General features: G+C 42.0%; 1 protein-coding gene across 1 annotated transcript in view; it reads right to left on the reverse strand.

Annotated features, from left to right (window-relative positions):
• The window catches only part of CENPV (centromere protein V), a 285,582-nt gene that overhangs the window by 56,283 nt on the left and 203,951 nt on the right, over positions 1 to 25,348 (reverse strand). Inside the window, exon 4 of the mRNA XM_044054522.1 lies at positions 15,305 to 15,419. Within this exon, the coding sequence (XP_043910457.1) occupies positions 15,305 to 15,419 (115 nt within the window). The remainder of the gene's footprint in view (positions 1 to 15,304; positions 15,420 to 25,348) is intronic.

Consider the following 25,348-nt stretch of genomic DNA (forward strand, 5'->3'; position numbering starts at 1 on the left):
GTCATGGCTAGTCTGCAAAGGGGGTAGGAGTGTGAACCCCTTGCTTGTTTATGTACCACATAACTGTGGTGTTGTCTGTCCGTATCAGTAGTTGTCCTGGTTGTAGAAGATCCCTGAAAGCCAAGAGGGCATTCTGTACAGCTAACATCTCTTTTAAATTGATATGTAGGTGCTTCTGATCCTCTGTCCAAAAACCTTGCAGGCCTTTCCCCTGCAAGTGGGCTCCCCATGCATAATCCGAGGCGCCCGTGGTTAACACTTGGCTGGCTGGAGGCAGACTGAAGGCTTTCCCTTTGTTGTGAAGACATGCCATGGTCCACCAATGGAATTCCTTTTGTAGGCAAGGAAAGACAGCAATCTGTGTGTCTAGACTGTGGCAATGCTGGGACCATACACTTTTTAGGTACCATTGTATTTTTCTCATATGTAGTCTTGCATTTGGTATGAGAAGGATGCAGGAGGCCATGTAACCCAAAGCCTGCAGGAATTTCCTTGCAGTTAGCTGAGACATTAACGTCAAGGTTTTGAAAGTTGAAGCCAGCTGTAGTTGTTTTTCAGATGTCAGGAATGCCATCTGGGTTGTTATGTTTAGAAGAGCACCCAGAAAAGTTATCTGTTGTCTGGGTGTCAAATTTGACTTTTTTATGTTCACAGTGAATCCCAGGTACTTGAGTAGATTTTGAACAAATTCCAGGTGCTGGAGTAAGACATCCTTGCTGACTGCTTGAATAAGGTAGTCATCCAGATAAGGGTAAATTTGAATTCCCTTGAGTCTGCAATAAGCTACTACTGGTGCCAGGCATTTGGTGAAGACCCTGGGCGCAGTAGACAAGCCAAAGGGCAGCGCAGAGAATTGGTAATGTTTCGAGCCGGCCTTGAACCTGAGGTATTTTCTGCACTCCTGTCTGATAGGGATGTGTAGGTAAGCCTCCTTTAAATCCAATGTCACCATCCATGCATTTTTGCTCAACATTGGCAGAAGCTGCTGCAGAGTAAGCATCTTGAACTTTGGTATCTCCAGGAAAGTATTTAAGACTGACAGATCCAGGATGGGTCTCCATGAATTTTGTTTTCTAGGAACTAGAAAGAGCCTTGAGTAAAAGCCTTGCCCAGTCTCTGATTGTGGAACCAGTTCTATGGCCCTCATAGCCATGAGGGATCCCACCTGGTTTAATGCCTCTGCCCATTGGTGTCTTGGTAGGTCTGGCCATCCGTTTGGTCTTGGCAAGGTATGAAAAGTGGAATTTGTAACCTCTTGAAACTACATCCAGAACCCACTTGTCTTGGGTTATGCAAGTCCAATTTTGTTGAAAAGGAGAGAGTTTTCCTCCTAGAGGGGCTACCAGGAGAGAAGTTCCTGGAGCCATGCAGGGGGAGTCATTGAGCCTGTTTTCTGTAAGATTGAGGTCTGTCCTCTCCACCCCTGGGGGTGGAAGCACTCCACTGTCTAGGTCTGTAAGAGGTCTGTGCTTGGGTCCTCCCTCTGGAACGCCTATATATACCCCTCTGAGGCCTGTCCAAGCTGGGAAAGGACCAATTTTTAGTTGGCCAATTTCTGCTAAATCTTGGGGGCTGAACTTGTAAGAAATCCTTAACCGTTTGCATGGATTTTGCCTTATCCTCCATTTTCTTTATCACCTCTTCAGCCTTAGACCCAAACAAAACATTATGCTGAACAGGAGCATCCAGTAACTTAGCTTTCACTTGATCAGGTAAGTTTTGTTCCTTTAACCAAGCATGCCTTCTAATGACTGTGCCAGTGGCAGCCGCCCTGCATGAAGCCTCCAAGGCATCAAAACCACAGTGTAAACCATGCTTCCCCACTTGCTCAGTAGTATGCATCAAATCATGTAATTCCTTATTATCTGCACATGCAGAAATGGTACCTAGCTTTTGTTTCATAACAGACAGCAGGAATTGCTGATATTTTAGCATATGAAATTGACAATTTAAAGCCCTAATAGATAAAGTAGCAGAAGTGTACACTTTTTTGCCCCATCTCTCCAAAGCTCTAGAATCCTTATCTGTCGGAATAGGGTTTTTAGCAGAGGCGGCCTTAACACCCTTAGGATCCTGAGAAATGGTTTCTGGATCAGCAGTAGGATTTTTGTAAAGGAACTGGTGGGAGTCAGGGACCCTGTAATATCTGTCAGGCTTAGCAGGGGCTGGAGGAAAGGAGTCAGGAGTTAAATTAGCCTCAGAAAAGGCATCATCCACAATATCCAAAATAGGAGGAATAGCCAGGGGTCTATGTTGGGGAAGAAGAAGGAAATCCCTAAGCCTTCTCTTAGATTCAGAGTACTCCTGTCCTTCCCAGTGAAAATGTTCCCTCATGTCATGTAAAGTTTCCCCAAAAGAAAAATCCTCAGAGGGAGAAGCTGATGAAATGGATTCCTCAGCATCAGAATCCTCATAAGGAGGGAAAGTATATTCCTGTTCAGAGGAAGACACTGAAAAAATAGATGCCTGATCAGAGGATTCATAATCCAATTCTTGCCTTGGCCTTTTGTCTGGAGGGGGATGTGAACCCCTAATCATGGTTAGTAAGTCCTCCGCCATTTTAAGTAGCTGTTTCTGAGATTTGGGTCCTGGATCAGAAGAGGGCTGGTGTCTTAGATTTAGAAGGAGTCTTTGCCTTTGCCTTTGTCTTTGGCTTTGCCTTTATCAGAAGCTGAGTAGGCCTGAAAACCCCCTCGGAAGCCGGTACCTGCACAGCGGCTCCGGAACCATCCGAGGGAGCATTGTCCGAAGGTCCTGCAGCTGGAGTACTCAAAGGCCTAGTTGGCTCCTCGTGGGAGTCCGTTTTGGCAATCGGTTCTGAAATGGCCGACAGGGGCTGCGAAAGCGCCTCACTGACGACGGCCGAACCTGTAGCTGGCACTGCTTGTAAAACGTCGTCTGATTTGGACCTCGGAGGCCTGTCCTTATCCTTGCGTCATTTGTGAACTCCGGTAGTCGGAAGCGTGTCCGACGACATTTTATAATTAAATCGCCTGCCAAAGTAGTGAAAAGCAAAATCGTACCTCCGCTTAATAGTATGATGGTTAAATCTAGCACAAAACCGACAACTAGCTACGTCGTGGTCAGGGCCTAAACAAGGAATACAGTAAGAGTGGAAATCCTTATGAGGCATTTGCTTCCCACAAGAAATGCAATTATTAACTTTTTCTGACATCGGACTGGAACAAGAAAAAAGTTTCCCCAATGGGGTACTTAGCTTTGTGAAGAAAAAGTCAGTCTTCGGACTGAAGCACGAAAAAATATCAGGAGTCAGCTGACCGGCACTTGCGAACTGCTTCCACCGCATGGCAAGAAAGACTGGAGAACATGGCGTCGGCTGGCAGTTTTGTACTCCTGGCGCTCTGACGTCAGGGAGCATGACTGAACAGCCGACGCCGGACCCAGACTTTGGGATTCTGGCTGACTGAGGGCTGCCTGCCGGCAGGAAGAACCCTACCGTGATGACTGTAACAGTGAAACACGATGAACATCTGAGCCAGAATCTTGCACATACGTGTTACCATACACACACAACTTTGCTAAGATGTGTTATAGCATCTGGGAGCTATAAAACCATTTCAAAAAGTTTCATCCTTCCAGGGTTGCAATTAGTTCACCCCTAAGGACAATACATTAGGATTCCCAGTCCTGGTTTGCACAGACATTTTATCTCTGACTACAATCAGAACTGTAAGATACAATCTTTATGGTCTAAACCAGGTAATTTAATTTCAAACTATTTTTCAAAGTTAGTTAGACTGAGATTAACCTATTCTCTTCCAGTATCTTCTGTTACAATATATTCATTTCAACAGTTACAATACAGTCTGATGTACGGGTTTATTTCTTTTCTGTCCAGCAAGACCCACTGTTGGTGCATTTTTAACACAAGCAGCTTTACAAATACATTTTCAACACAAGCACATGTACAAATAAAAAAAACACCAGCAAGCAAAAGAATATAGTTGAAAAACACACATTCACCAGCACATCATCAGTATCTCTTCTTTATTTCATTAGCGATCTGGTACCTCGGCATTTCGCCTTCATGGATCACAATACAATCACATTTTTAACAGATATATATACTTACTCACTCCAAATTATCACCAACAACTGACATTAATTAGCTAATTATTATATTAAACATTTAAAGCAACAGAATACATATCAATATTATATATAGTGGTCTGAATCAAGAATTGGGTATTTAATATTTTATTACCTAACATTTCATATTTATATTTATTAAAATTTTTATTTTTGTAGTTTAGTAGTTTAGACTGACTAATTGAATTTATTTATTTATTCACTATATATAATATTGATATGTATTCTGTTGCTTTAAATGTTTAATATAATAATTAGCTAATTAATGTCAGTTGTTGGTGATAATTTGGAGTGAGTAAGTATATATATCTGTTAAAAATGTGATTGTATTGTGATCCATGAAGGCGAAATGCCGAGGTACCAGATCGCTAATGAAATAAAGAAGAGATACTGGTGATGTGCTGGTGAATGTGTGTTTTTCAACATGTACAAATCAGTTTGATATACAAATGACATACAGTTCTTTACAAAACTTCAGCTAGCTATGCTAGCACATGTTACACATCTACTGCCCTACTTTCTCTGGCATAGCTGTCATTACCTCACATCAGCACACCTAGATCTAAGACATGTTGGATAAATAAGTGTGCAGACATTTGTAAGATTGGGTTCACTGCATAAAATGACCCTGATACTGAGTATTTAAATTCTTATATAAGACAGATCGGTGATTAGACACACAACATAGGTAAACATTTTAGTTATGACAAATGTAAATGTTTTTGGAAAGGTTGCAGTTCATTTGCCTGTGTATCTACTAGAACATCTGCTAAAGGAGGCAATGCAATATAAAGACGCAGTTATGAACACTGACCTTTCCTTTGCCACACATGCTCAATGGATAAGTAATAAAGCTATGCATTAAATGGGATACATATTTAAAAATCTTAGCACAAGACATGAGATGTGTCTTACATTAGCATACAAAACTGTTCTCTAATTCCCCTTGGTATTTCTGTTACTCCAGTTGCCTATTCTGGGTCACAATTCTGCAGTGGTTTTACTTTAATGAATATTTTCTAGTCAGTATATTTATGAGGACTTGTATTAGCATCTGGTGTGATCTAAGCTTGGTACTGGGTCGAGAAGCATGAGTTAGGGCTATAATTACGTTTTTGAAACTGTACTGCAAGGCTTCAGCATTTTTTTAAAATTATTGCTTATATCTTTCTTTTCTGAAAGAAAGATACAAGCAATAATTAAAAAACAAAATGCTGAAACCTTGCAGTACAATTTCAAAAACATAATTATAGCCCTAACTCATACTTCTCGACCCAGCACCAAGCTTGTTATCTTTCTTTTCTGAAGCCACGGTGGTACAGCGGTAGCGTGGTCTCACAGCAAGAGGTTCTCCTGTTCGATTCACAGCTGGAGTGCCTTCTGTGTGGAGTCTGCATGTCCTCCCCACAGTCGAGTGGCCTCCAAAAGACATGCGTGAATGGACGTGTCTTCGCTGAAGGTTGGGCGTCGTGCTGGCAACTCGGCACCATAAAAAATCTACTGCCAATCATTAGCGGACTAGAGTTCCACTGTGGGGACCCCTAACCGGGAAAAGCCAACAAGACAAACAGTTAGTTATGTACTCACCATAATGATCAATGTATGTGGTCCATCTCGCCTATATTCATTACTGATGGGTTCGGAGCCGACAATCGGCTCCGACTCGACCAACAATTTTCTAACACGAAGTCTCTAATTGGCTGGGTTAACTGGTATCCCAGGATGCACCTCTACCAAACCCCCAGATCTTGTTTGCATACATCGCAATCACTCCACATACACCAACCTCACTAAGAGGAATATCATCCACCAGGAAAAGGGAATAAACCGATTCTGAAGGGTCTCAGAGCAATTTTCCTCCAAATCCTTCAGGCAGGGGGCAGGTGGGAGGTACGCAAGAATGTAGGCGAGATGGACCACATACATCGATCGTTATGGTGAGTACATAACTAACTGATGTTATGTGGTCCTATCTCGCCTACATTCATTACTGATGGGACAGCGTCCCTAGCACCTCTAACCTGGGAGGCTCATAGGAAAATACTCCTGAGAACCATGGAACCAAAGAAAGCCCGGCCTCTAGATGCCACGTCCAGCTTGTAATGAGAGATAAAGGTGTGATGAGAAGCCCATGTGGCAGCTGCACAAATGTCGTCCAAGGAAAGCCTGGCATGATATGCTATTGAAGTCGAGACCGCCCTAGTGGAATGAGCCTTGACTGGGAAAGGTAAGTTCCTGCCTGCTGATGAGTAAACAAAGTCATGCAATCCTTAATCCACCTGGAAATTGTGTACTTGGAAACAGGGCTACCCGTTCTATTCTCCGAAAAAGAGAAACAATTGATCCGATTTTTTTCGTCCTGCGTAAATAGAATCTTAGTTGTCTATGCACATTCAATTGATGAAATTTGAACTCCGCCTTGTTGGAGAAGTTGGGAAAAAACACAGGTAACTCAATGGATTGGTGGAGGTTAACTGTAGACGACACCTTAGGGAGGAAGGACGGATTAAGTCTCAAGGAAACCCTGTCCTTAGAAAACCCACATTCTCCAATTGTTATCTGCATTTCACCAGCAACGTAGTGTAGTAAAGGGACAATATGTGAGAGCTGCAAGAATGGTTTCAGATGATGAGGATTTCAAGGTAGAATGTGACTTCTTGGGTAACATGTTTTTAAAGAGAGGTTACCCAGGAACATTCATACAAGAAATCAAAGAAGAGGTGGTGACTAAAAGGGGAAACGGTCATTTTCGTCCCATCTTAGATGGGGGGAGTATTTCAAACCCAGATGGCATAATTTCAACCCAAATTCCCCCCCATTAGGTTTCTCTTCACTTATTGCATTGACTTTAAATCAATAAAGGAAATAATTTCTAGAAACTGGAGAATTTTATATGAGGACAAGTCCTTGCTTAAATCTATTGGAACTCAGCCTAGTTTCACTTATAGGAGAGGTTGTAACTTAAAAAATTTGGTCGAAAGATCCAAAGCCACTAATAATAACAGGGGGAACAGTGGGACGACAAAATGTGGTATGTGCACATATTGCAGACATATTCTACCTGGTGGGAGGATAAACATCAATGGGAAAACAGTTTCAATTAATGGCAAGTATAACTGTGATTCTAAGGGGGTCGTGTATGCAGCCACTTGTAGAGGATGCTCGGCATTCTACATTGGCAAGACCGACAGACCCCTTAAGAAAAGGATATACGAACATCTTTATGCCATTAGTAAATCTGACATGAATAATGCATTAGCTAAACACATCTTTTCCCATCCAGACCACAGTTTTGCATTCACAGTCATTCAACAAGTGGTTCCCACCATCAGGGGGGGTCCGTGGCAACTCTGGTTAGAGGAGCAGGAGTTATTTTGGCAGATAAGAACTTCTGCCTATGTCCCTCCAGGGTTGAATGAGGCGGTCTCAATAAAATGCATTCTTAAGCTTAGAGCTCTGAAAAGCTAAAGGAGCAAAAAGTACATAAAAATAATTTTAAAAAATAATAAAAAGTACACAAGAATAATAAAAAGGAACAACAGTTAAACATACTTCAGATCTAGGCATAGTCTATGTTTATATTTAGATCTAGCTGGTTTTCTCATATTTTCATATTTTAGATGTTTTTTATATGGGAGCTTAACTAAATCACTTTTAGAGATTTTCTTTCCTTTAAAAAACATGATTGTTGTTTTCATATTAATATTGAGGGTCATATCTAACAAAAATCCTAAAAGGTGGAAATGATTTTCGTTTTGGAAAACATTAGTTTTTAGAATATCATTCAATTGTCATACATTGGTTATCAATACATGTATCTTTATATTCCCAAACAGTTTACATTTTAATAGATTTATATATATATATATATATACATACAATTTGAGTCTACAACAGTCGCATTAATATGGGAGGGCTCAAAAACAGGTCATTTTTAATTTACAATCAAGTTTTTGTTTTGTGAATATGGTCCACATACATTAATCATATATATATATATATATATATATATATATATATATATATATATATATATATATATATATATATACACCCACATACACACACATTTTTATATAAGGAAACACATTATTTCTTTCATTATTAGTTTCATTTTCATTTATGTTAAATCAGGAATTGCAGATGCTTATTTGGTTTGGTAACATTTTAAGTTAAATAAGACATTATGGTTTCTTACATAAACGAGACATTACTAGGATGCATTTACAAAGATGGGAGATTCTATTGGTTAATTGTTTTTAAATTAAGTATTTAAATGATGTGGTTGACATTTGTAAATGTTTCAGTCTGAAGAAGGTGGGTTTATTTCTCCCACCGAAAGCGCTTACTGACTATTTCAATAAACAGCCTGTGTGCTCACCAGTGGCTTGCTTTGTTTCGTTTCCACGTTTTGTTTTCGTGGCTTAAACCCTGTCCTTATGGAATATCAAATATGGGGGCCTAATGGACAATGCTTGAAGTTCTGATACTCTTCTAGCTGAGGTGATGGCCACTAAGAAAGCAGTCTTCCAGGACAAGAATTTTAGTTCGCAAGTGGCAGCCGGCTCAAAGGGCAGAGAAGTGATGGCTTACAATACCAGATTTAAACCCATGGCATGACGGGTGCTGACACAGGAGGATGCAGTAACCAGGCACCTTTCAAAAAGGCCTTGCAAAGTTTATGGCCCATGAGAGCGGGCTCATAGGACACATGGAAGTTAGAAATGGCCGCCAGCTGCACTTTAATGGTCGAGGGAGCAAAGCCTTGTCGGAAAAGCATAGCTGAAAAGTCTAAGACCGCCGATATAAGGGCTGTGAAACGGTCCAGGCCTTGAGACTGAGCCCAGATGGAGAATCTCTTCCATTTGCTACAGTAAATTCTTCTGGTGGAGGACTTGTGAGACGATGAAAGGATATGCACCACCTCAGGTGAAAGGGAATGTACTCTAACTATCGATGGAAGTGGAGCAGCCAGGCTGTCAACCTGGGGGACTGTAGGGAGGGGTGGAGCTGTCCCGACATACGAGTCAAAAGGTCTGGCACTGGGTCCAGAGTCCAAGGACCGTCCACTGTGTACCATTGAAGGAAGGGGAACCAGACCTTGCTGGGCCAGTGTGGGGCAATCAGAATCATCTTGCTTCCCAAGTGAATGGCTTTCTGAATCACTCTTGGTAACAGAGGAAACGGAGGAAAGGCATAGAGCAGACCGGAAGGCCAACCGTGGACTAGAGAGTCCCTGGGTGACTCCCCCTGTGCGGGGATCAGAGTGAAGTAGTTGCTGCATTTGGCATTGAGGAGACTGACAAAGAGATCGCAGCAAGGCTGACCCCACCTGCTGAAGATCCGAGTCGCAACTCGGTTGTTCAGGGACCACTCGTAAGGCATCAGAATAGCTCTGCTTAGCCTGTCTGCTATCACATTGGATTTTTCCGGAATGTGCGTTGCCACTAGAAACCGTTGGGAAGACACTGCCCAATTCCACAGTCTCATGGCTTCAATGCAAAGGGGGTAAGACTTGGTTCCCCCTTGCTTGTTCAGGTACCAAACAACTGACGTGCTGTCTGAATGAATAGCAATTGTTCCCCGGGGAAGAGAGCTCTGAAGTGCTTGCAACGCTAATAGCACTGCTCTCATCTCCAGGACATTGATGTGTAAGTGTACCTCGTGATCCTGCCAAGTGCCTTGGACCATTCTGCCCAGATAATGCCCCCCCCCTATCTGGGAAGCGTCCGTGGTCACTGTGGCAGCAGGAGAGAGGGGGAGTAGATTCCTCCCCTTGTCCAGGTTGGAGGAACATAGCCACCAACGGAGATCCTGCCTGCAATGCTCTGTGAGGAGAATCGGGTGAGAGAGGGGTAATTTTTGATAGGACCACTGGACTGAAAGGAGCCACTGGAGGATCCGCATGTGTAGCCTGGCTAAGGGTACTAACATGATGGTCGCCGCCATGGAAACCAATAACTGAAGAACTAACCTGGCTTGGACCTTCGTCCGGGGCAATAGAGCCTGGACCTGAGATTGCAACACTGTTATCCTTTCTTGAGGTAGAAAGGCCCTCATTAGGACTGAGTTTAACTCTGCACCTATAAATACAACACGCTGTGAGGCAGCAAGGCAGATTTTTCTCAGTTCAGTGTAATTCCTAACCTTTGAAAAAGGTTTATGGTAGCCTCCCTGGCTTGGATGAGGAGACGCCTGGTGGGGGTGGTAAGGAGCCAATCGTCCAGGTAAGGAAAATCTGGAATCCTAGACATCTCAGGTGAGCTGTCACCACTGCCAAGCACTTGGTAAACACCCTGGGGGCTGTGGTGAGACCAAAGGGCAGGGCTCGAAACTGGAAATGACTGGCTCCCAGCCGGAAGCGTAAATGATTCCTGGATGCCTTGTTTATCTTGATGTGATAATAGGCATCCTTGAGGTCGATGGAGCACATCCATACTCCCTCTCCCAACAATGGGAAGATGGATTGAAGAGTGACCATTCGGAATTTGGACTTCAGGACGTAGTGATTCAATCGGCTGAGATCCAGGATGGGTCTCAGGTCCCCTGTTTTTTTCGCACCAAAAAGAGTCTTCAGTAAGTTCCTGATCCGATCTGGTCTGAGGGGACTGGTTGGATGACTCCTTTTCTTAGCAGCTTTGATATCTCTAGCACTACTTGATCCCTTTGACTGGGTGGAACTTCTGGGATATTTTTTGATTAGGGGAGGGGGTGAAGCAAAGGGAATGGTGTAACCTCCGGTGATTATTCGAAGCATTCATCAATCCTGAGTGATGCTCTCCCAGGCTTGAAGATGCCTCGAAAAACGACTCCCGACTGGCTCCGGAGCAGCACAATCGGACGATCCCTCAGGGATGCTGATAGGAAGATCCGCGAAAGGAGTCGCAGTCTCCCAGATTGCAGGGGCCTCCTCTGCCCCTAGGACGGCGTCTTCCAGAATATTTCCCCCCACCTCTGCCTCTGGAGGGGGGCTCACCATGAGTGGCTGGGAAAGACTTTTGTGATTTCTTGAACCACATCTTCCCTCCTCTCTGAGCCTTGGGATAAGGCCTAGAGGGAAGAGAAAAACGGGCCCCTACGGCAGATAAAGTCTTACCCTCCTGTTCACACCTGGTGAGAGTCTCTCTTACTTTGGGTCCAAAAAGAGAGGACCCATCGAAGGGGGCGTCCGTGAAGGAAGACTTGAAGGCCTCCGTGAAGTGACATAGGCGCATCCAGGCTTGCCTCCTAAGAGCCAAGCGTGAGCTAGCTGCCCTACTCGCCCCTTCAGCTGCATAGGATAGGAGCCTCATGGACGAGTTTACAATGGAACCAAGGGTAGACAACTGGCCGTTAACAGTCTGCGCTACCGCCTCAGGCATGTTACCCGTCAAGGTATCTCCCAACTCTTTGAGAAGATCTCTCTGGAGCCGAGTAAAGTGACAAAGGTAATTCAGAGACCGCAGTGTAAAGTCGCTGAAGACAGGGTATGCTTCCCATAGCGATTCATACTCCTGGACTCCTTGTTAGGAGGACGGACGGAGGAAGAAGCCTCTGCAACTTCTTGCTAAGTGGCTGATGCCACCACCATGGCATCTACAGGGACCTCTTTTGTCAAAAACTCTTTCCCCGGGGGAGCAGACAGGAACTTATTAGGACAGCTCGGCACTGGTTCCACGGAATCAGGGTGCTCCCACACCCTTCGACAAATCAGGTCTAATAGTTCGTCGAAGGGTGGAGACACCCAGGAGGCAGAAGGTTGAGCTCCAAAGGCCTTGAGGAATACCGACTCCTCCTCAGAGGGGGGCTTAAAAGGCCAGTCACCTCTCTGCCTCAAAATATCCAGGATGTCGGAGAAGGAGACGTCATCGGAGGACGACTTAGGGGACCCCTCTGCATCCTCGAGGTTGGTATCTGAGGTGATGGACTCGTCTTGGGAGTCTATGTGCTTCCTCTTGCACAACTTCTTCCTGGGAGGCTCCTCAGGCACAGACTCTGAGGGGCCCTCAGATAGCTGGGGACCGCTCATGGGGGTGTCCTCAGGCCTTCGAGCTCCGCAATCCACTGACAGAGGGGCGTCAGAGGCTCTAGCCGGGGTGTATGGGGATGGAGTGGCCGATCCAAGTGATGTCACTGATGACCTGGCCAGTGCGCTCCTCATGGCCTCGAAAGCGGGTCCCCCCGAATCCGAGGGAGCGATCCGTCTCCGAGACCACAACCGGAGTCGGATCCCCGTAGCCGAAGCACAGAGAGGGAGACTTGGGGCCGACAGAAGTCCCGATGTATCCCCCTCGGGCCCGACCGAGGAAACCAGAGTGCCGAAACCAGATGACGGAACTGAAATGGTTGGAGCCAATGACGGCTCCGATAAATCCGTCAGGGGTACCGGAGCCAGCATAAGGACATCACTCGGCACCGAACACTCCGGCTCCGATGACACAATGCTCGGAGGAGGAATCATCGGTACCGGCAAGGGAACAGGCTCCGGAGCCAACTGGGTCGGAGCCGAAAACAATTTGGCTAACACCGGCGACTGAAGGAGCCTCTGAACCACCCTATCCATGTCCAAATCGGATAATCTAGAGGATTTGGAGGCAACTGAAGGAGAGGTGGATCTCCTACCTATTGATTCCTGTATAACACTGGGTGACCGGCTCCAAATCGGCTCAAAAATGATCGGAGCCAAGGTCGACTCCAGTATCACCGATACCTCCTGCGGCCCCGAAAACAATGAAGCCGAGGAAGCAGAATCCAAAACAGAGCTCCTATCCTGCGGCTCCAAAGCCAACGGAGCCGAGGAAGTAGTAACTATCTTCAAAATCTTCTCCAGGGGCTCCGAGGAACTAGATGGAGCCGGAGATCATTTCTTAGTTCTGGTGGATTTGGATCTGCCAACAGAAGAAGCAGACTTTATATCCTCTTCAAAAGAGGGCTTGACCAGGCCTTTCAAAATCAGTTTATTTTTTCTTTCCTGCAGTACCCTAGAACTGAAGGAATGGCAGACACTGTAGGATTCTTGTAAATGAATCGCGCCAAGGCAATAAACACAGATGGCATATGCCCATCTGTGATCGACATTTTATAGGCACACTGAGCATTTTTTAAACCCGGACGGTTTATGCTCCTTTTGCTCTTTAGACATGTCCAACAAATTCCAAACACTCAACACAACAATAGGAAGGCGGGGTACACTACAGGAACTCTAATTTAAATGCTCCTAGGGATCGACGAGAGAAAACACTGATAAAGACGAAGGAGAGGACTAGGTCCCTCTACATTAAACGGGCCCAGCCCACCAAACACGAGGGAATCCACACACACTCTCCACAAAACTGCAACAAGCCCAAACACACACAAACACAATATAGCTATGAAAATAGCTTTTGTTTCACAGAAAGGTATAAAAACTTTAGAAAGTTTTAGTCAAAAAAAGGTACTTAGCCACAGCCAAGCTCGAGACTACGTCCTAACTCAACGAGCGGCAAATGAGATCTGGGGGTTTGGGAGAGGTGCATCCTGGGATACCAGCTAGCCCAGCCAATTAGAGACTTTGTGCTAGAAAATAGTCGGCCGAGTTGGAGCCGACTGTCGGCTCCGAATCCATCAGTAATGAATGTAGGTGAGATAGGACCACATAACATCACTGCTTATATCTTTCTTTTCTAAACCCTTGTTATGGCTGCCACAGTACCACTATTCCTACTTCCTGAATCTCTCTTAACTTCCTGCTTTAAAGCAGGCTCTGTTTAATACTACATAGGATTACCATATAGTACACAACAATGTCAATATATCTTTGTGTAAGGATGATAGACAAACAACTGTCACAATGGAGATTCTGGGCTATATCATCTCCAATGTTTCTGAAGCTACTTTAGCCACTGACATCATAATGTCACTGTTTTCATTATGAAGGCACGCTTCCATACGTCTTTACCTGTAACTCTGCCTTCACAGTGTCTATAAAAAAATAAATGAAGTGGTCTCTCCCTGCAGAGGCAGAACATTTCTAAGAAGCTTCCGCCCTAACCCACCCACACCCCAGCAACTCTAGCTGTGTCCTACTTTTTCTATCATCAGTAACAGTGTTACCCACATACAGTACTCATTAGATTCATGATCAGCAAAGATGGTCTCATACATATCATTTCTGAAAGAGTACAGCTTAGTTTTATATCAAAGCAGATACAGCAGTGGTTGTCTCAGCTTCAACCTTACTAGGACAGATTAAAGAGTTGATGTTCTTCGTGTTTCGCTGTTGCAGTCATTACATTTGGGTTATCTGCTTGCAGGTAGCTCACAGTCGGTCTGATTAACAAAGTCTTGGGTCCTGCATCGGTTGCTGTCCCTTCTTCCACAACGTCATGTCCTCAGGGATATAAAACATGCAGCTGACGCCATTACATCAGTCTTTCTTGCTGTGCAGTGCCCGAAGCAGAAGCAGTTCGCAAGTGCTAGTTGGCAGACTCCTGAAATTTTCATTTTTGAGTTTCAGAACCGAAGTCTACAACTAAAGCTAAGTACCCCAATGGGGAAACTTTTTCTTGCTCCTTACCGATGACAGTAAAAGTTAATAATTGCATTACTTGTGGAAAGCAAATACCGCACAAAGATTTTCATTCTTACAGTATTCCTTGCCACTGCAGTCTTGCAGGGCCTTATAGCTGGTCCTAATTCTATTTAAATTCCTCCTCCCAACCTTAGCTTTGGGAATCTACCCAAATGTAATGACTGCAGCAGTGAAACACGAAGAACATAGTACAGTTGTGTACACTTACCATAAATGTAGATGTTCGAGTGTATTCACTGTTGCAGTCCTGGTTACCCTCCCTCCTGCCCCCTTTCTTCTTTCGGCTATACCTCTACTCTTCCTTACTATGCTCAAAAGCTTTCTGGTGTATTTGCTTTTTTGTTGGAGGTATATCCTTGTATTTATAGTTTTAATTGCTTCCCATTAGGGGGGCACCTGACATCTGGGGCATGAAAAACCGATGTAATGGCATTGGCTGCATGTTTTATACCCCTGATGACTTGACGTCATGGAAGAAGGGACAGCAACCGATGCAGGATCCAAGACTTTGTTAATCAGGCCAACTGGGGGCTACCTGCAAGCAGATAACCCAAATGTAATGACTGCAACAGTGAATACACTCAAACATCTACATTTATGGTAAGTGTACATAACTGTACTTTTCCTCTAATTTTTCATACTTACCATAGCCATCAGGGTTGGAACGAGGTGTGTAAAAACTCTGAACTCCACAGATCTTGCAGAAAGTATGCTTAGCCATGCGAGTTTGGAAAGTGTATGTAGTTAAACTCTCTGCGCCCTATGTATAAAAAAAGCACATTTCAGGTTTAATTTATTTGATCACTTCAATTTTCCAGCTTTCTGTTTTTATTTCCACAATATCCCTGTAGTGCTTATATGCCAATTCTCAGGGCACATTCATGTACTAAGGTCTGCAACTGGAAGATCTTAAGCCTAACCTATTACCAACATAGAATACCAGCCCATCCTTTCTACTGAATGACATTTCCATTGTGAATATATATGCAGAGTTGCTGGGTCACAATGTAGAGTCATGCTTTTACATGCTAAAAAAACAGACACCAACAAATTCAGTCCAAGAACTTCAGCCAAGTATGAGACACCGACAAATTGTTTAAGCGCTTTCATTCACATTTAATGCAGAGTTAACTTCTTCAGAAACAACTTCAACATCCCTACAACTCTATTATATACACATAACAATTAACAAAATGAATGAAATTTACATAATTGATTGTCATCAATACGTTAAAGGCACATACATAGTGTCTCATTTAAATACTAGTAAATAACAATAGTAAAATCCACATTTGGAATATTCAAATGTATAAACAATACATAGTAAAGTTAAAAATGAGAAAGAATACAAATATATTAAAAAACATATTGAAATGTGAATTAATTAATGTTTTTGTTATAATTAATTATTTTCTAAAAAACATTTCAAATTTATTACTTCATTGAGACCTGGGGCCCTATCGGCTCCTAGGTAAAATTGCCAGAAAGATTCTTTGCATTCTAGCAAAAGTTTAACATTACCACTAAATGGATTATTTTGCACACTGTCCAAGATAGAAAAAGTGAACTTTTTAAAAACATTACAAGTAACAGAGTGTCTAGCTAGTGCATTGTTGGGGTCTTTCTTTTTGATGGCTAGAAGGTGTTCACGAATTCTAACTTTGAATGCTCTAGTGGTCATACCTACGTAATAACTTGGACATGTCTGACACTGAGCTACATAAACTACCATCATACTGTGACATGTAAATAAATCTTTAGACCAGTGTGTATAAGAGAGGTGTGGAAAATATACAGAAGAAGAATTACTAACATATCTACACTGTTTACATGTGTGACAAGAATAGGGAGGTTGAGAAACAAAAAAAACCAAAAAAAGATGGTAGATTATCACTGTAACGATGATTATGAAATACAGGTACATAATTTGTCTAACACCTGTTTTTCAAGTGATACTTTCAATCTCCTGAGAAAAGGTTTTTCTTTTATTCCCTCCAACAATATCAATAAGGCTAGAACCATTATTGATTTCAGACTAACTCTTAGGAAGTTAAATTTAAAATACATCATGCAGGATATAGAATGTACTGCTACTCATCAAGGCCCTAGAAAGGCCAGCACATACAACCCTCCACTTATTAATACATTGCATGCGTTTCAAAACATAAGTGAGGATGCTATAAGGAAAATACATCCCATCATTAACAACTACAATTTAAGTGAGCCTGAATTACTGGCTTTAAAAGAGCTAAAAGCCAATAAAGAAATTAGAGTCATGAAGGCAGATAAAGGGGGCAAAATTGTTATAATGGACAACACACAATATATTCACTCTATGGAGGATTTGTTAAAGGACAACACCACATATCAGGTAGTTGATTGTGCACAAATTCACAGAAACTTTTCCAACTTGGATGTATGTTTATTTGACATTTTTAGTCAAGGAGGAATTGATTACAATACATACAGTTTTTTACAGGTTGAGTTTCCAAAAATGGGAAATATGTTTGGCATACCGAAACTTCAAAAAGATTTACTAACGCCTCCTTTTAGGCCCATAATATCGGCAGCAAAATATAAAACTGAAAATATCTCCATCTGGCTGGATTATATTTTAAATCCAGTTGTGCAAAGTTCCAAATACTACTTGAAGGATTCTTGGCACCTATTGGAACAACTAAAAGAATTAGAGTTGCCAGTTTCCAATTTTGTAATGGCATCCTTGGACGTGCAATCATTATACACCAGTATAGAAAATGAAACTGGTATTGAATACTTGAGAGAATATCTTGTCAAGTATACTGATTTTGGGGGTATCAAAATCAATACTATTTGTACACTTATGGAGTTAATTTTAGATAATAATTTTTTTAAATTCAACAATATTTTCTACAAACAAGTTTCTGGTGTGGCAATGGGTGCACGTGTTGCTCCTGCCTATGCAAATCTGGTGATGGCCCACTGGGAAAATAGGTTTGTTGAAAATAGTGCATTCTCGGATAAGATCGTTTTTTACACCCGTTACATTGATGATTTATTCTTTTTATGGAATGGCACAGCTGAAGATTTCAATGATTTTGTTTTGTACCTAAATAATACCACCATTTTTTTAAAATTTACCACTGGTGCATTTGGTACCAGTATTTCCTTTTTGGATTTGTTTTTGAGTTATGATTTTACTATGCAGAATTTTTCCAGTAAAATTTATAGAAAGTCCACCTTCTCTAACCAATATTTACACAATAATAGTCTACACCCTCACCATATGAAGAAGGGAGTAGTGAAAGGTCAATACATCCGTCTTAGTAGATTGACATCAGACACTGAAGTTTTCCACAGAGAAATGAGCATGTTGAGAAGTTTCTTTTTACACAGAGGGTATCAAGAATCATGGCTTCTATCTATTGAAAAGGAAGTTTCTTTACTTCGTGATACCAGAATAGGACCTATTCTTAAATCAGGACTATCATTGATTAGATCCAATTCTAATTATAATCTTTATTCTAACAACAAGAAAGAGTTCACATGTGCATTTATTTTACCTATATGTAATGAGATGTGGCTGATTAAAGATATAATTTTGGACAACTGGAAAATAATACTAGGTAATCAAGATCTGACCAATGCTATAGGTAGAAAACCTCATTTTATTTTTAAAAGGGTGGTTAATTTAAAAACTATTTTGGAGACCAAAGACAATAATTATGCTAATGACAAGAAACGAATTATGAACACGAAAGGGACTTATTCTTGTCACACATGTAAACAGTGTAGATATGTTAGTAATTCTTCTTCTGTATATTTTCCACACCTTTCTTATACACACTGGTCTAAAGATTTATTTACATGTCACAGTATGATGGTAGTTTATGTAGCTCAGTGTCAGACATGTCCAAGTTATTACGTAGGTATGACCACTAGAGCATTCAAAGTTAGAATTCGTGAACACCTTCTAGCCATCAAAAAGAAAGACCCCAACAATGCACTAGCTAGACACTCTGTTACTTGTAATGTTTTTAAAAAGTTCACTTTTTCTATCTTGGACAGTGTGCAAAATAATCCATTTAGTGGTAATGTTAAACTTTTGCTAGAATGCAAAGAATCTTTCTGGCAATTTTACCTAGGAGCCGATAGGGCCCCAGGTCTCAATGAAGTAATAAATTTGAAATGTTTTTTTAAAAAATAATTAATTATAACAAAAACATTAATTAATTCACATTTCAATATGTTTTTTAATATATTTGTATTCTTTCTCATTTTTAACTTTACTATGTATTGTTTATACATCTGAATATTCCAAATGTGGATTTTACTATTGTTATTTACTAGTATTTAAATGAGACACTATGTATGTGCCTTTAACGTATTGATGACAATCAATTATGTAAATTTCATTCATTTTGTTAATTGTTATGTGTATATAATAGAGTTGTAGGGATGTTGAAGTTGTTTCTGAAGAAGTTCACTCTGCATTAAATGTGAATGAAAGCGCTTAAACAACTTGTCGGTGTCTCATACTTGGCTGAAGTTCTTGGACTGAATTTGTTGGTGTCTGTTCTTTTGCATGCTAAATCTGGAATGTGATTTCAGTTGCTCACACTGTCAGTACCTGGTGTTGATTGTTGCTGCACTCTCTTAAGTACATCTTGCATGAATCACTACTAAAGACAAAACTAGAAAATTCTAAGAAAGTAGTTCAGAGTATTCAAAATGAAAAAGATGAGCGCTTTCACAATTCAAACAATTGCTTCTTCAGATTACAAAAAGACCAAAAAAAACACAGGTTTAAATACTCCATCAATTAATAATAATTAGTCATGTGATATGTAAAACAGTAGTGAATGTGCTCAAGAAGAGAATGATTTAAAAAGACTACCACAGTAAAAAACATCCTTCATAAAAAAAAAGAAGTTATGTACCTACTATAACATTCCATGTTAGTTGTCTTCATCTCGCCTTTCTTCTTGCTGTTTGGGGCCGGAGCCGATCTTCGGCTCCGACTCGGCCATCTTCTATAGCTCGAGAGCTGTTTACTGGCTCGAGGCTACCCCTTATCCCAGAATGCCCAGCGTCAGCTACCCAGATCTCATTTGTGATAGCGCACACTAGACATAAGTAGAGTAACCAGTTACCTAAAAACTGGTTGTCCAATACACCTAAACAAGGAAAGAGTCATAAATTACCTGGCATGTGAAGTAATAAAAGATACTCAGCCAGTGAAAACAAAAGGAACTCCTCTCAATCCTCTAGGAAGAGGGAAGGAGGGAGGGACGCAAGAAGGAAGGCGTGATGAAGACAACTAAGATGGAACGTTATGGTAGGTGCATAACTTCTTTATGTTAAGTTGTCCATCTCACCTTCATTCTTGCTGTTTGGGACAGCATCCCTAGCACCTAAAATCCTGGGTGGCTCATTGGAACAGACTCTTCAGAACAGTAGAACCAAAGGAAGCTCTGCTCCAGGAGACCATATCCACCTTGTAATGAGAGATAAAAGTATGAGGGTTTGCCCAAGTGGCAGCTGCACAGATTGAGTCTATGGGCAACCTAGACTGAAAGGCTACAGAGGTGGCTAATGCTCTAATAGAATGACCTTTTGGTTTAGCTGGTAGCTCTTTATTTCGTAACCGATAAATAAAGGCAACAGTATCAGATAACCATCTGGATAAGGTCACCTTAGAAACTGGAAGGCCTTGTTTGTTGAAAGCATAAGAAAGAAATAACTGGTCTGACTTTCTTAGTTCTATGGAGGTAAAAACACAATTGTCTGTGCACATCCAGTTTGGTGGAGCTTGTACTCTGCCTTGCTGCTGTAATTGGGAAAGAAATTTGGGAGATCTATGGATTGATTTAAATTGTTCTCTGAGCAGACTTTAGGAATAAAGGATGGACTGGTCCTCAAAGAAACTCTGTCCTTGTGAAACACCAGGTAAGGAGGATGAACACATAATGCTTGAAGTTCTGAGACACATCTAGCTGAAGTGATAGCAACTAGAAAAAGTGTCTTACAAGAAAGAAATTTTAAGGAACATGATACTGCCGGTAAATTAAGGAAGCTAAAACTAAATTGAGATCCCAAGGAGGAGGAGGATCTCTAACTGGGGGGTCTAAGAAGAGATGTTCCTCTCATAAAGGCTTTGCATAGCTTATGAGACATTATGCTAGAATTAAACATACCGATATGAAAATTAGAAATGGCAGCTAGCTGTACTCTAATGGTAGCGGAAGCCGCACCAGAATGAAAAAGTTGTGCTAAAAATTCAAGAATTTCATGGACGGGGCTGAGAAAGGATCCAAATTTCTAGATTCTGCCCAGTAAGAAAACCGTTTCCATTTAACTAGAACACATTTTTCTCGTAGTAGACTTATGTGAGGAAACAATAATATCACGGACTGCTGGGGAGATACTGGAAAGCCTGGCTAAGGTTGGAAGTGGAGTAACCAAGCTGTGAGCTGGAGAGTTTGAAGGGATTGGTGAACAGCTTTATCTGTACTTGAATTCGACAGAATTTTGTGATTTTGATTTTTTTGTTACCATGGATGTTGTATCTCGATTCACCATGATTCCCATTTCAGTAGGAATAGAAATGATGAAAGCATTTGTTTTAAGAAATAGTGAATACAGTGTACAGCACCTTGACCTTATATATTTTTTGCTGGAAATGACTCTAGAACATAATGTGTTTATCTTTGAGCACCATTATTATTTGCAATTGGCTGGCGTAGCTATGGGCACTTCTTGTGTTAATAGCTACGCCAACCTTGTAATGGCAGAATGGGAATCCCAATATATTAAAGGCCTATTAGGGAAGAATATAGTATTAATTTGTCGTTTTGTAGATGATCTTTTCCTTTTATGGAAAGGAACTGATGCAGAACTTTTACAGTTCTTTGATTATGTGAACACAAGAGTCAGTTTCCTGAAGTTTACTTTTGAATACTCTTCTGAGTTTTCACATTATTTGGATGTACAAATACAGCGGGATAAAGAAGATGGCAGTATTTCCACAAATGTTTATAGGAAAGAATGTTATGTACCTTCCTACCTGCATAGAGATGGTATGCATCTGGGACATATATTCCCCAATGTTATGAAGGGACAAATGTTACGTGCCTCAAGATTAACAGTTAATGATTCAGATTTTGAAGAGAGCTTGGTTAAACTCATAAAGATTTTGAACATAGGGGTTACGATAGCACTGAGATTCAAAAAACGAGTTAAGTAATTAGGAAGGAGAGGAAAAATCTTGGTAAACCTTATTTTTCCTCACCCCAGAGAAGAAATGTTTCAAACCACAGATTTAGAGACAAAAAATTTTGTTTTAATTAATATACAGTAGTGAAGTCAATGTTTTTAAGAATACAGTTAGTAAACAGTGGCATGTTTTGCAAACTGATGAAAATACAGCTGGGATCCTTGGAAAGTACAGTTGTGTACCTACCATAAATGTAGATGTTCGAGTGTATTTACTGTTGCAGTCATTACACTTCGGTTATCCTGCTGGCAGTCTACCTGCAGTCGGCCTGAATTCCAAAGTCCTGGTCCAGCGTCGGTTGCTGTCACCTCTTCCCTGACGTCAGTGCGCCAGGGGTATAAAAGATGCAGCCGACGCCATTTTCTTCAGTTTTTCTTGCCCCAGATGTCAGGTGCCCCCAAAAGGGTAGGCTAAAAATTCTGCTCATATAAAAGCATGCACTAACATAAACATTACCTTCATCTACAAGCAAATACACCACATAGGTTGTATAGAATAGAGAAGTACAGATAAGTCCCAGCAATGAAAGGGGGATGGAGGGAGGGTAACCTGGACTGCAACAGTGAATACACTCAAACATCTACATTTATGGTAGGTACACAACTGTACTATGTTCATCGTGTTTCACTGTTGCAATCATTACACTTGGGTTGAATCCCAAAGCTGAGGTTGGGTGGCTGGGCCTAGATAGAGCTGGGAGTGGCTATGAGGCCCTGCAGAACTGCAGTGGCGAAGTCTGCTCTGGATTTAGAGTAAAGAGGTAAGTGGTAGTGCTTGGTAAAAGTGTGCACTGAAGTCCAAGTTGCAGCCTCCAAAATGTCCTTGGTTGGTACTCCTCTGAGGAAGTGACTGCTGCTCTGGTTGAATGTGGCCTAATGCCCTTGGGCACGGATTTGCCATGTTGTGAATAGCAGAAACGAATGCAGTGGCCTATCCATTTTGAAATAGTCTGCTTTGAAATAGCTTTTCCTTGCGATCCAGCAGCATATGCCACTAAGAGTTGCTCAGTCTTTCTGACTTTAGTTTTGTCCAAGTAGAAGCGTAGCTGTCTGTGTATGTCCAAAGAATGCATAAGTCTCTCCCCCTTATTCTGTGGGTTTGGATAAAAGGTAGGCAAATAAGAAGTTATGTACCTACCATAATGTTCCATGTTAGTTGTCTTCTCTCGCCTTCTTTCTTGCTGGATGGGTTCGGAGCCGATCCTCGGCTCCGACTCGGCACTTGCTAAGCTCAAGAGCTAATTTTACCAGCTCGAGGCAACCATATATCCCATGATGCAAGGCGGAGACTACCCAGATCTCGTTTGGTAGCTAAGGAAATTAGGAATATATTCGTCCAACTGTAAAGGAGGAAGAAAAGTAACAATACTAAAAATGACAATCATAATCATCATAATCCTCTGAAAGGATCAACCTAATCTAGTGACACTAGAAGCTGATTAGCTAGAAAAAGGGATAAAGCCTCTTAATAGAAGAGGCATAATCTTCTCGGTCTGACCAGGCTAGGGGGGATGGAGGGGGCGAAGAAAGAAGGCGAGAAGACAACTAACATGGAACGTTATGGTAGGTACATAACTTCTTAATGTTAAGTTGTCAATCTCGCCTTCATTCTTGCTGGATGGGACCGCGTCCCTAGCACCTCTATCCTGGGTGGCTCAATGGAACAGACTCTTGAGAACGGTGGAACCAAAATTCGCTCTGTCTCTGGAGGCCAAGTCTAATTTGTAATGTGAAACAAAGGAATGAGGAGAGGCCCATGTGGCTGCTGCACAAATAGTGTCTATTGGAAGTCTAGCCTGAAAAGCTGTAGATGTAGCTAAAGCTCTGGTAGAATGGGCTTTTGGCCTAGAAATCAACTCTTTGCCTCTGAGCTGATAAATGTAAGTAATCAAAGAAGACAGCCATCTAGATAAAGTCACTTTGAAAACTGGAAGGCCTTTCCTGTTCTCTGCATTGGATAGAAACAGTTGATCAGATTCAGATTTCCCAAAATGTTTAGTTTTGTCTAGATAATATCTGAGCTGGCGGTGAACATCAAGACAATGTAATTTTTGTTCCGCTCTATCAGAATAATTTGGGAAAAACACTGGAAGATCAATGGATTGATTTAGGTTCATCTGTGATGCCACTTTGGGTAAGAAAGACGGATTAGTCCTTAGAGATACCCTGTCTTTGTGGAAAATTAAATAGGGAGGACGAATGCAGAGAGCATGAAGCTCAGATACTCTCCTGGCAGAAGTAATGGCGACTAGAAAGAGTGTCTTCCAAGAAAGAAATTTCAACGAACAGGCAGTCGCAGGTTCGAAAGGGGGGAGAATCAAGGATGTTAAAATTAAATTTAGATCCCACTGTGGTGGGGGGGTCTCTAATCGGAGGTTTAAGTAAAAAGATACCTCGAAGGAATGCCTTGCAAAGTTTATGTGACATAATGTTGTGGTCCAAAAGGCCTATATGAAAATTCGAAATGGCCGCCAGCTGAACTTTTACTGTGGAGGAAGAGGATCCTGAATAAAAAATCTCAGCTAGGAAGTCCAAGACCGAATGAACTGGAGCAGTATAGGGGTCTATGTTCCTAGCTTTTGCCCAGAAGGAGAAACGTTGCCATTTACTAGTGTAAATCCTTCTGGTAGAAGATTTTAGGGAAGCTACTATGATATCCCGGAAGGGATTAGAAATCATAGGAAGCCTGACTAAGGATGGAAGTGGAGCAACCAAGCAGTGAGGTTGAGAGAAGGTATGGATTGGTGCAGCTGCCCCGACTAGTGGGTCAGAAGATCTGGAACCGGGTCCAGATGCCATGGCTGTACCAAGAGATAACGATGTAGGAACGGAAACCATATCTGTCAAGGCCAATAAGGGGCAATGAGAATCAATTTGGCTCTCAAGGCGGTTGCTTTCTGAATTACTTGAGGTATCAGCAGAAGGGGGGGAAAGGCATAAAGAAGTCCCCGGGGCCAATCTTGGGTTAGAGCGTCTCTGGGGGGATGGCCTGGAAGGGGGAAGAGAGAGAAGAAGTCTGGGCATTTGCTGTTTTGAGGTGTAGCAAAAAGGTCGCAGCAAGGAAGGCCCCACTCCTGAAAAATCTCTTCTGTCACTGATTGTGTGAGAGACCACTCGTGAGGCATGAGAATAGCTCTGCTTAACCTGTCCGCTATGATGTTGGATTTCCCGGGGATATGCGTTGCTATCAGAAACCGCTGAGAAGAGACTGCCCATTGCCAAAGTCTGAGACCCTCTCGACACAGTGGATAGGACTTGGTTCCGCCCTGTTTGTTGATATACCACACTACGGACATATTGTCTGTTTGGACTGCAATAGTTCCCAGGGGAAGAGAGTCGTTGAGGGCTTGCAACGTTAAAAGCACTGCTCTCATCTCTAGGACATTTATGTGCAGATGGTATTTGTAAGGTTGCCAAGTGCCATGGACCATCCTG

The sequence above is a fragment of the Protopterus annectens genome, chromosome 13.part0 (assembly GCF_019279795.1).
Source record: "Protopterus annectens isolate FY-2018-M chromosome 13.part0, PAN1.0, whole genome shotgun sequence".
Lineage (NCBI taxonomy): Eukaryota > Metazoa > Chordata > Ceratodontiformes > Protopteridae > Protopterus > Protopterus annectens.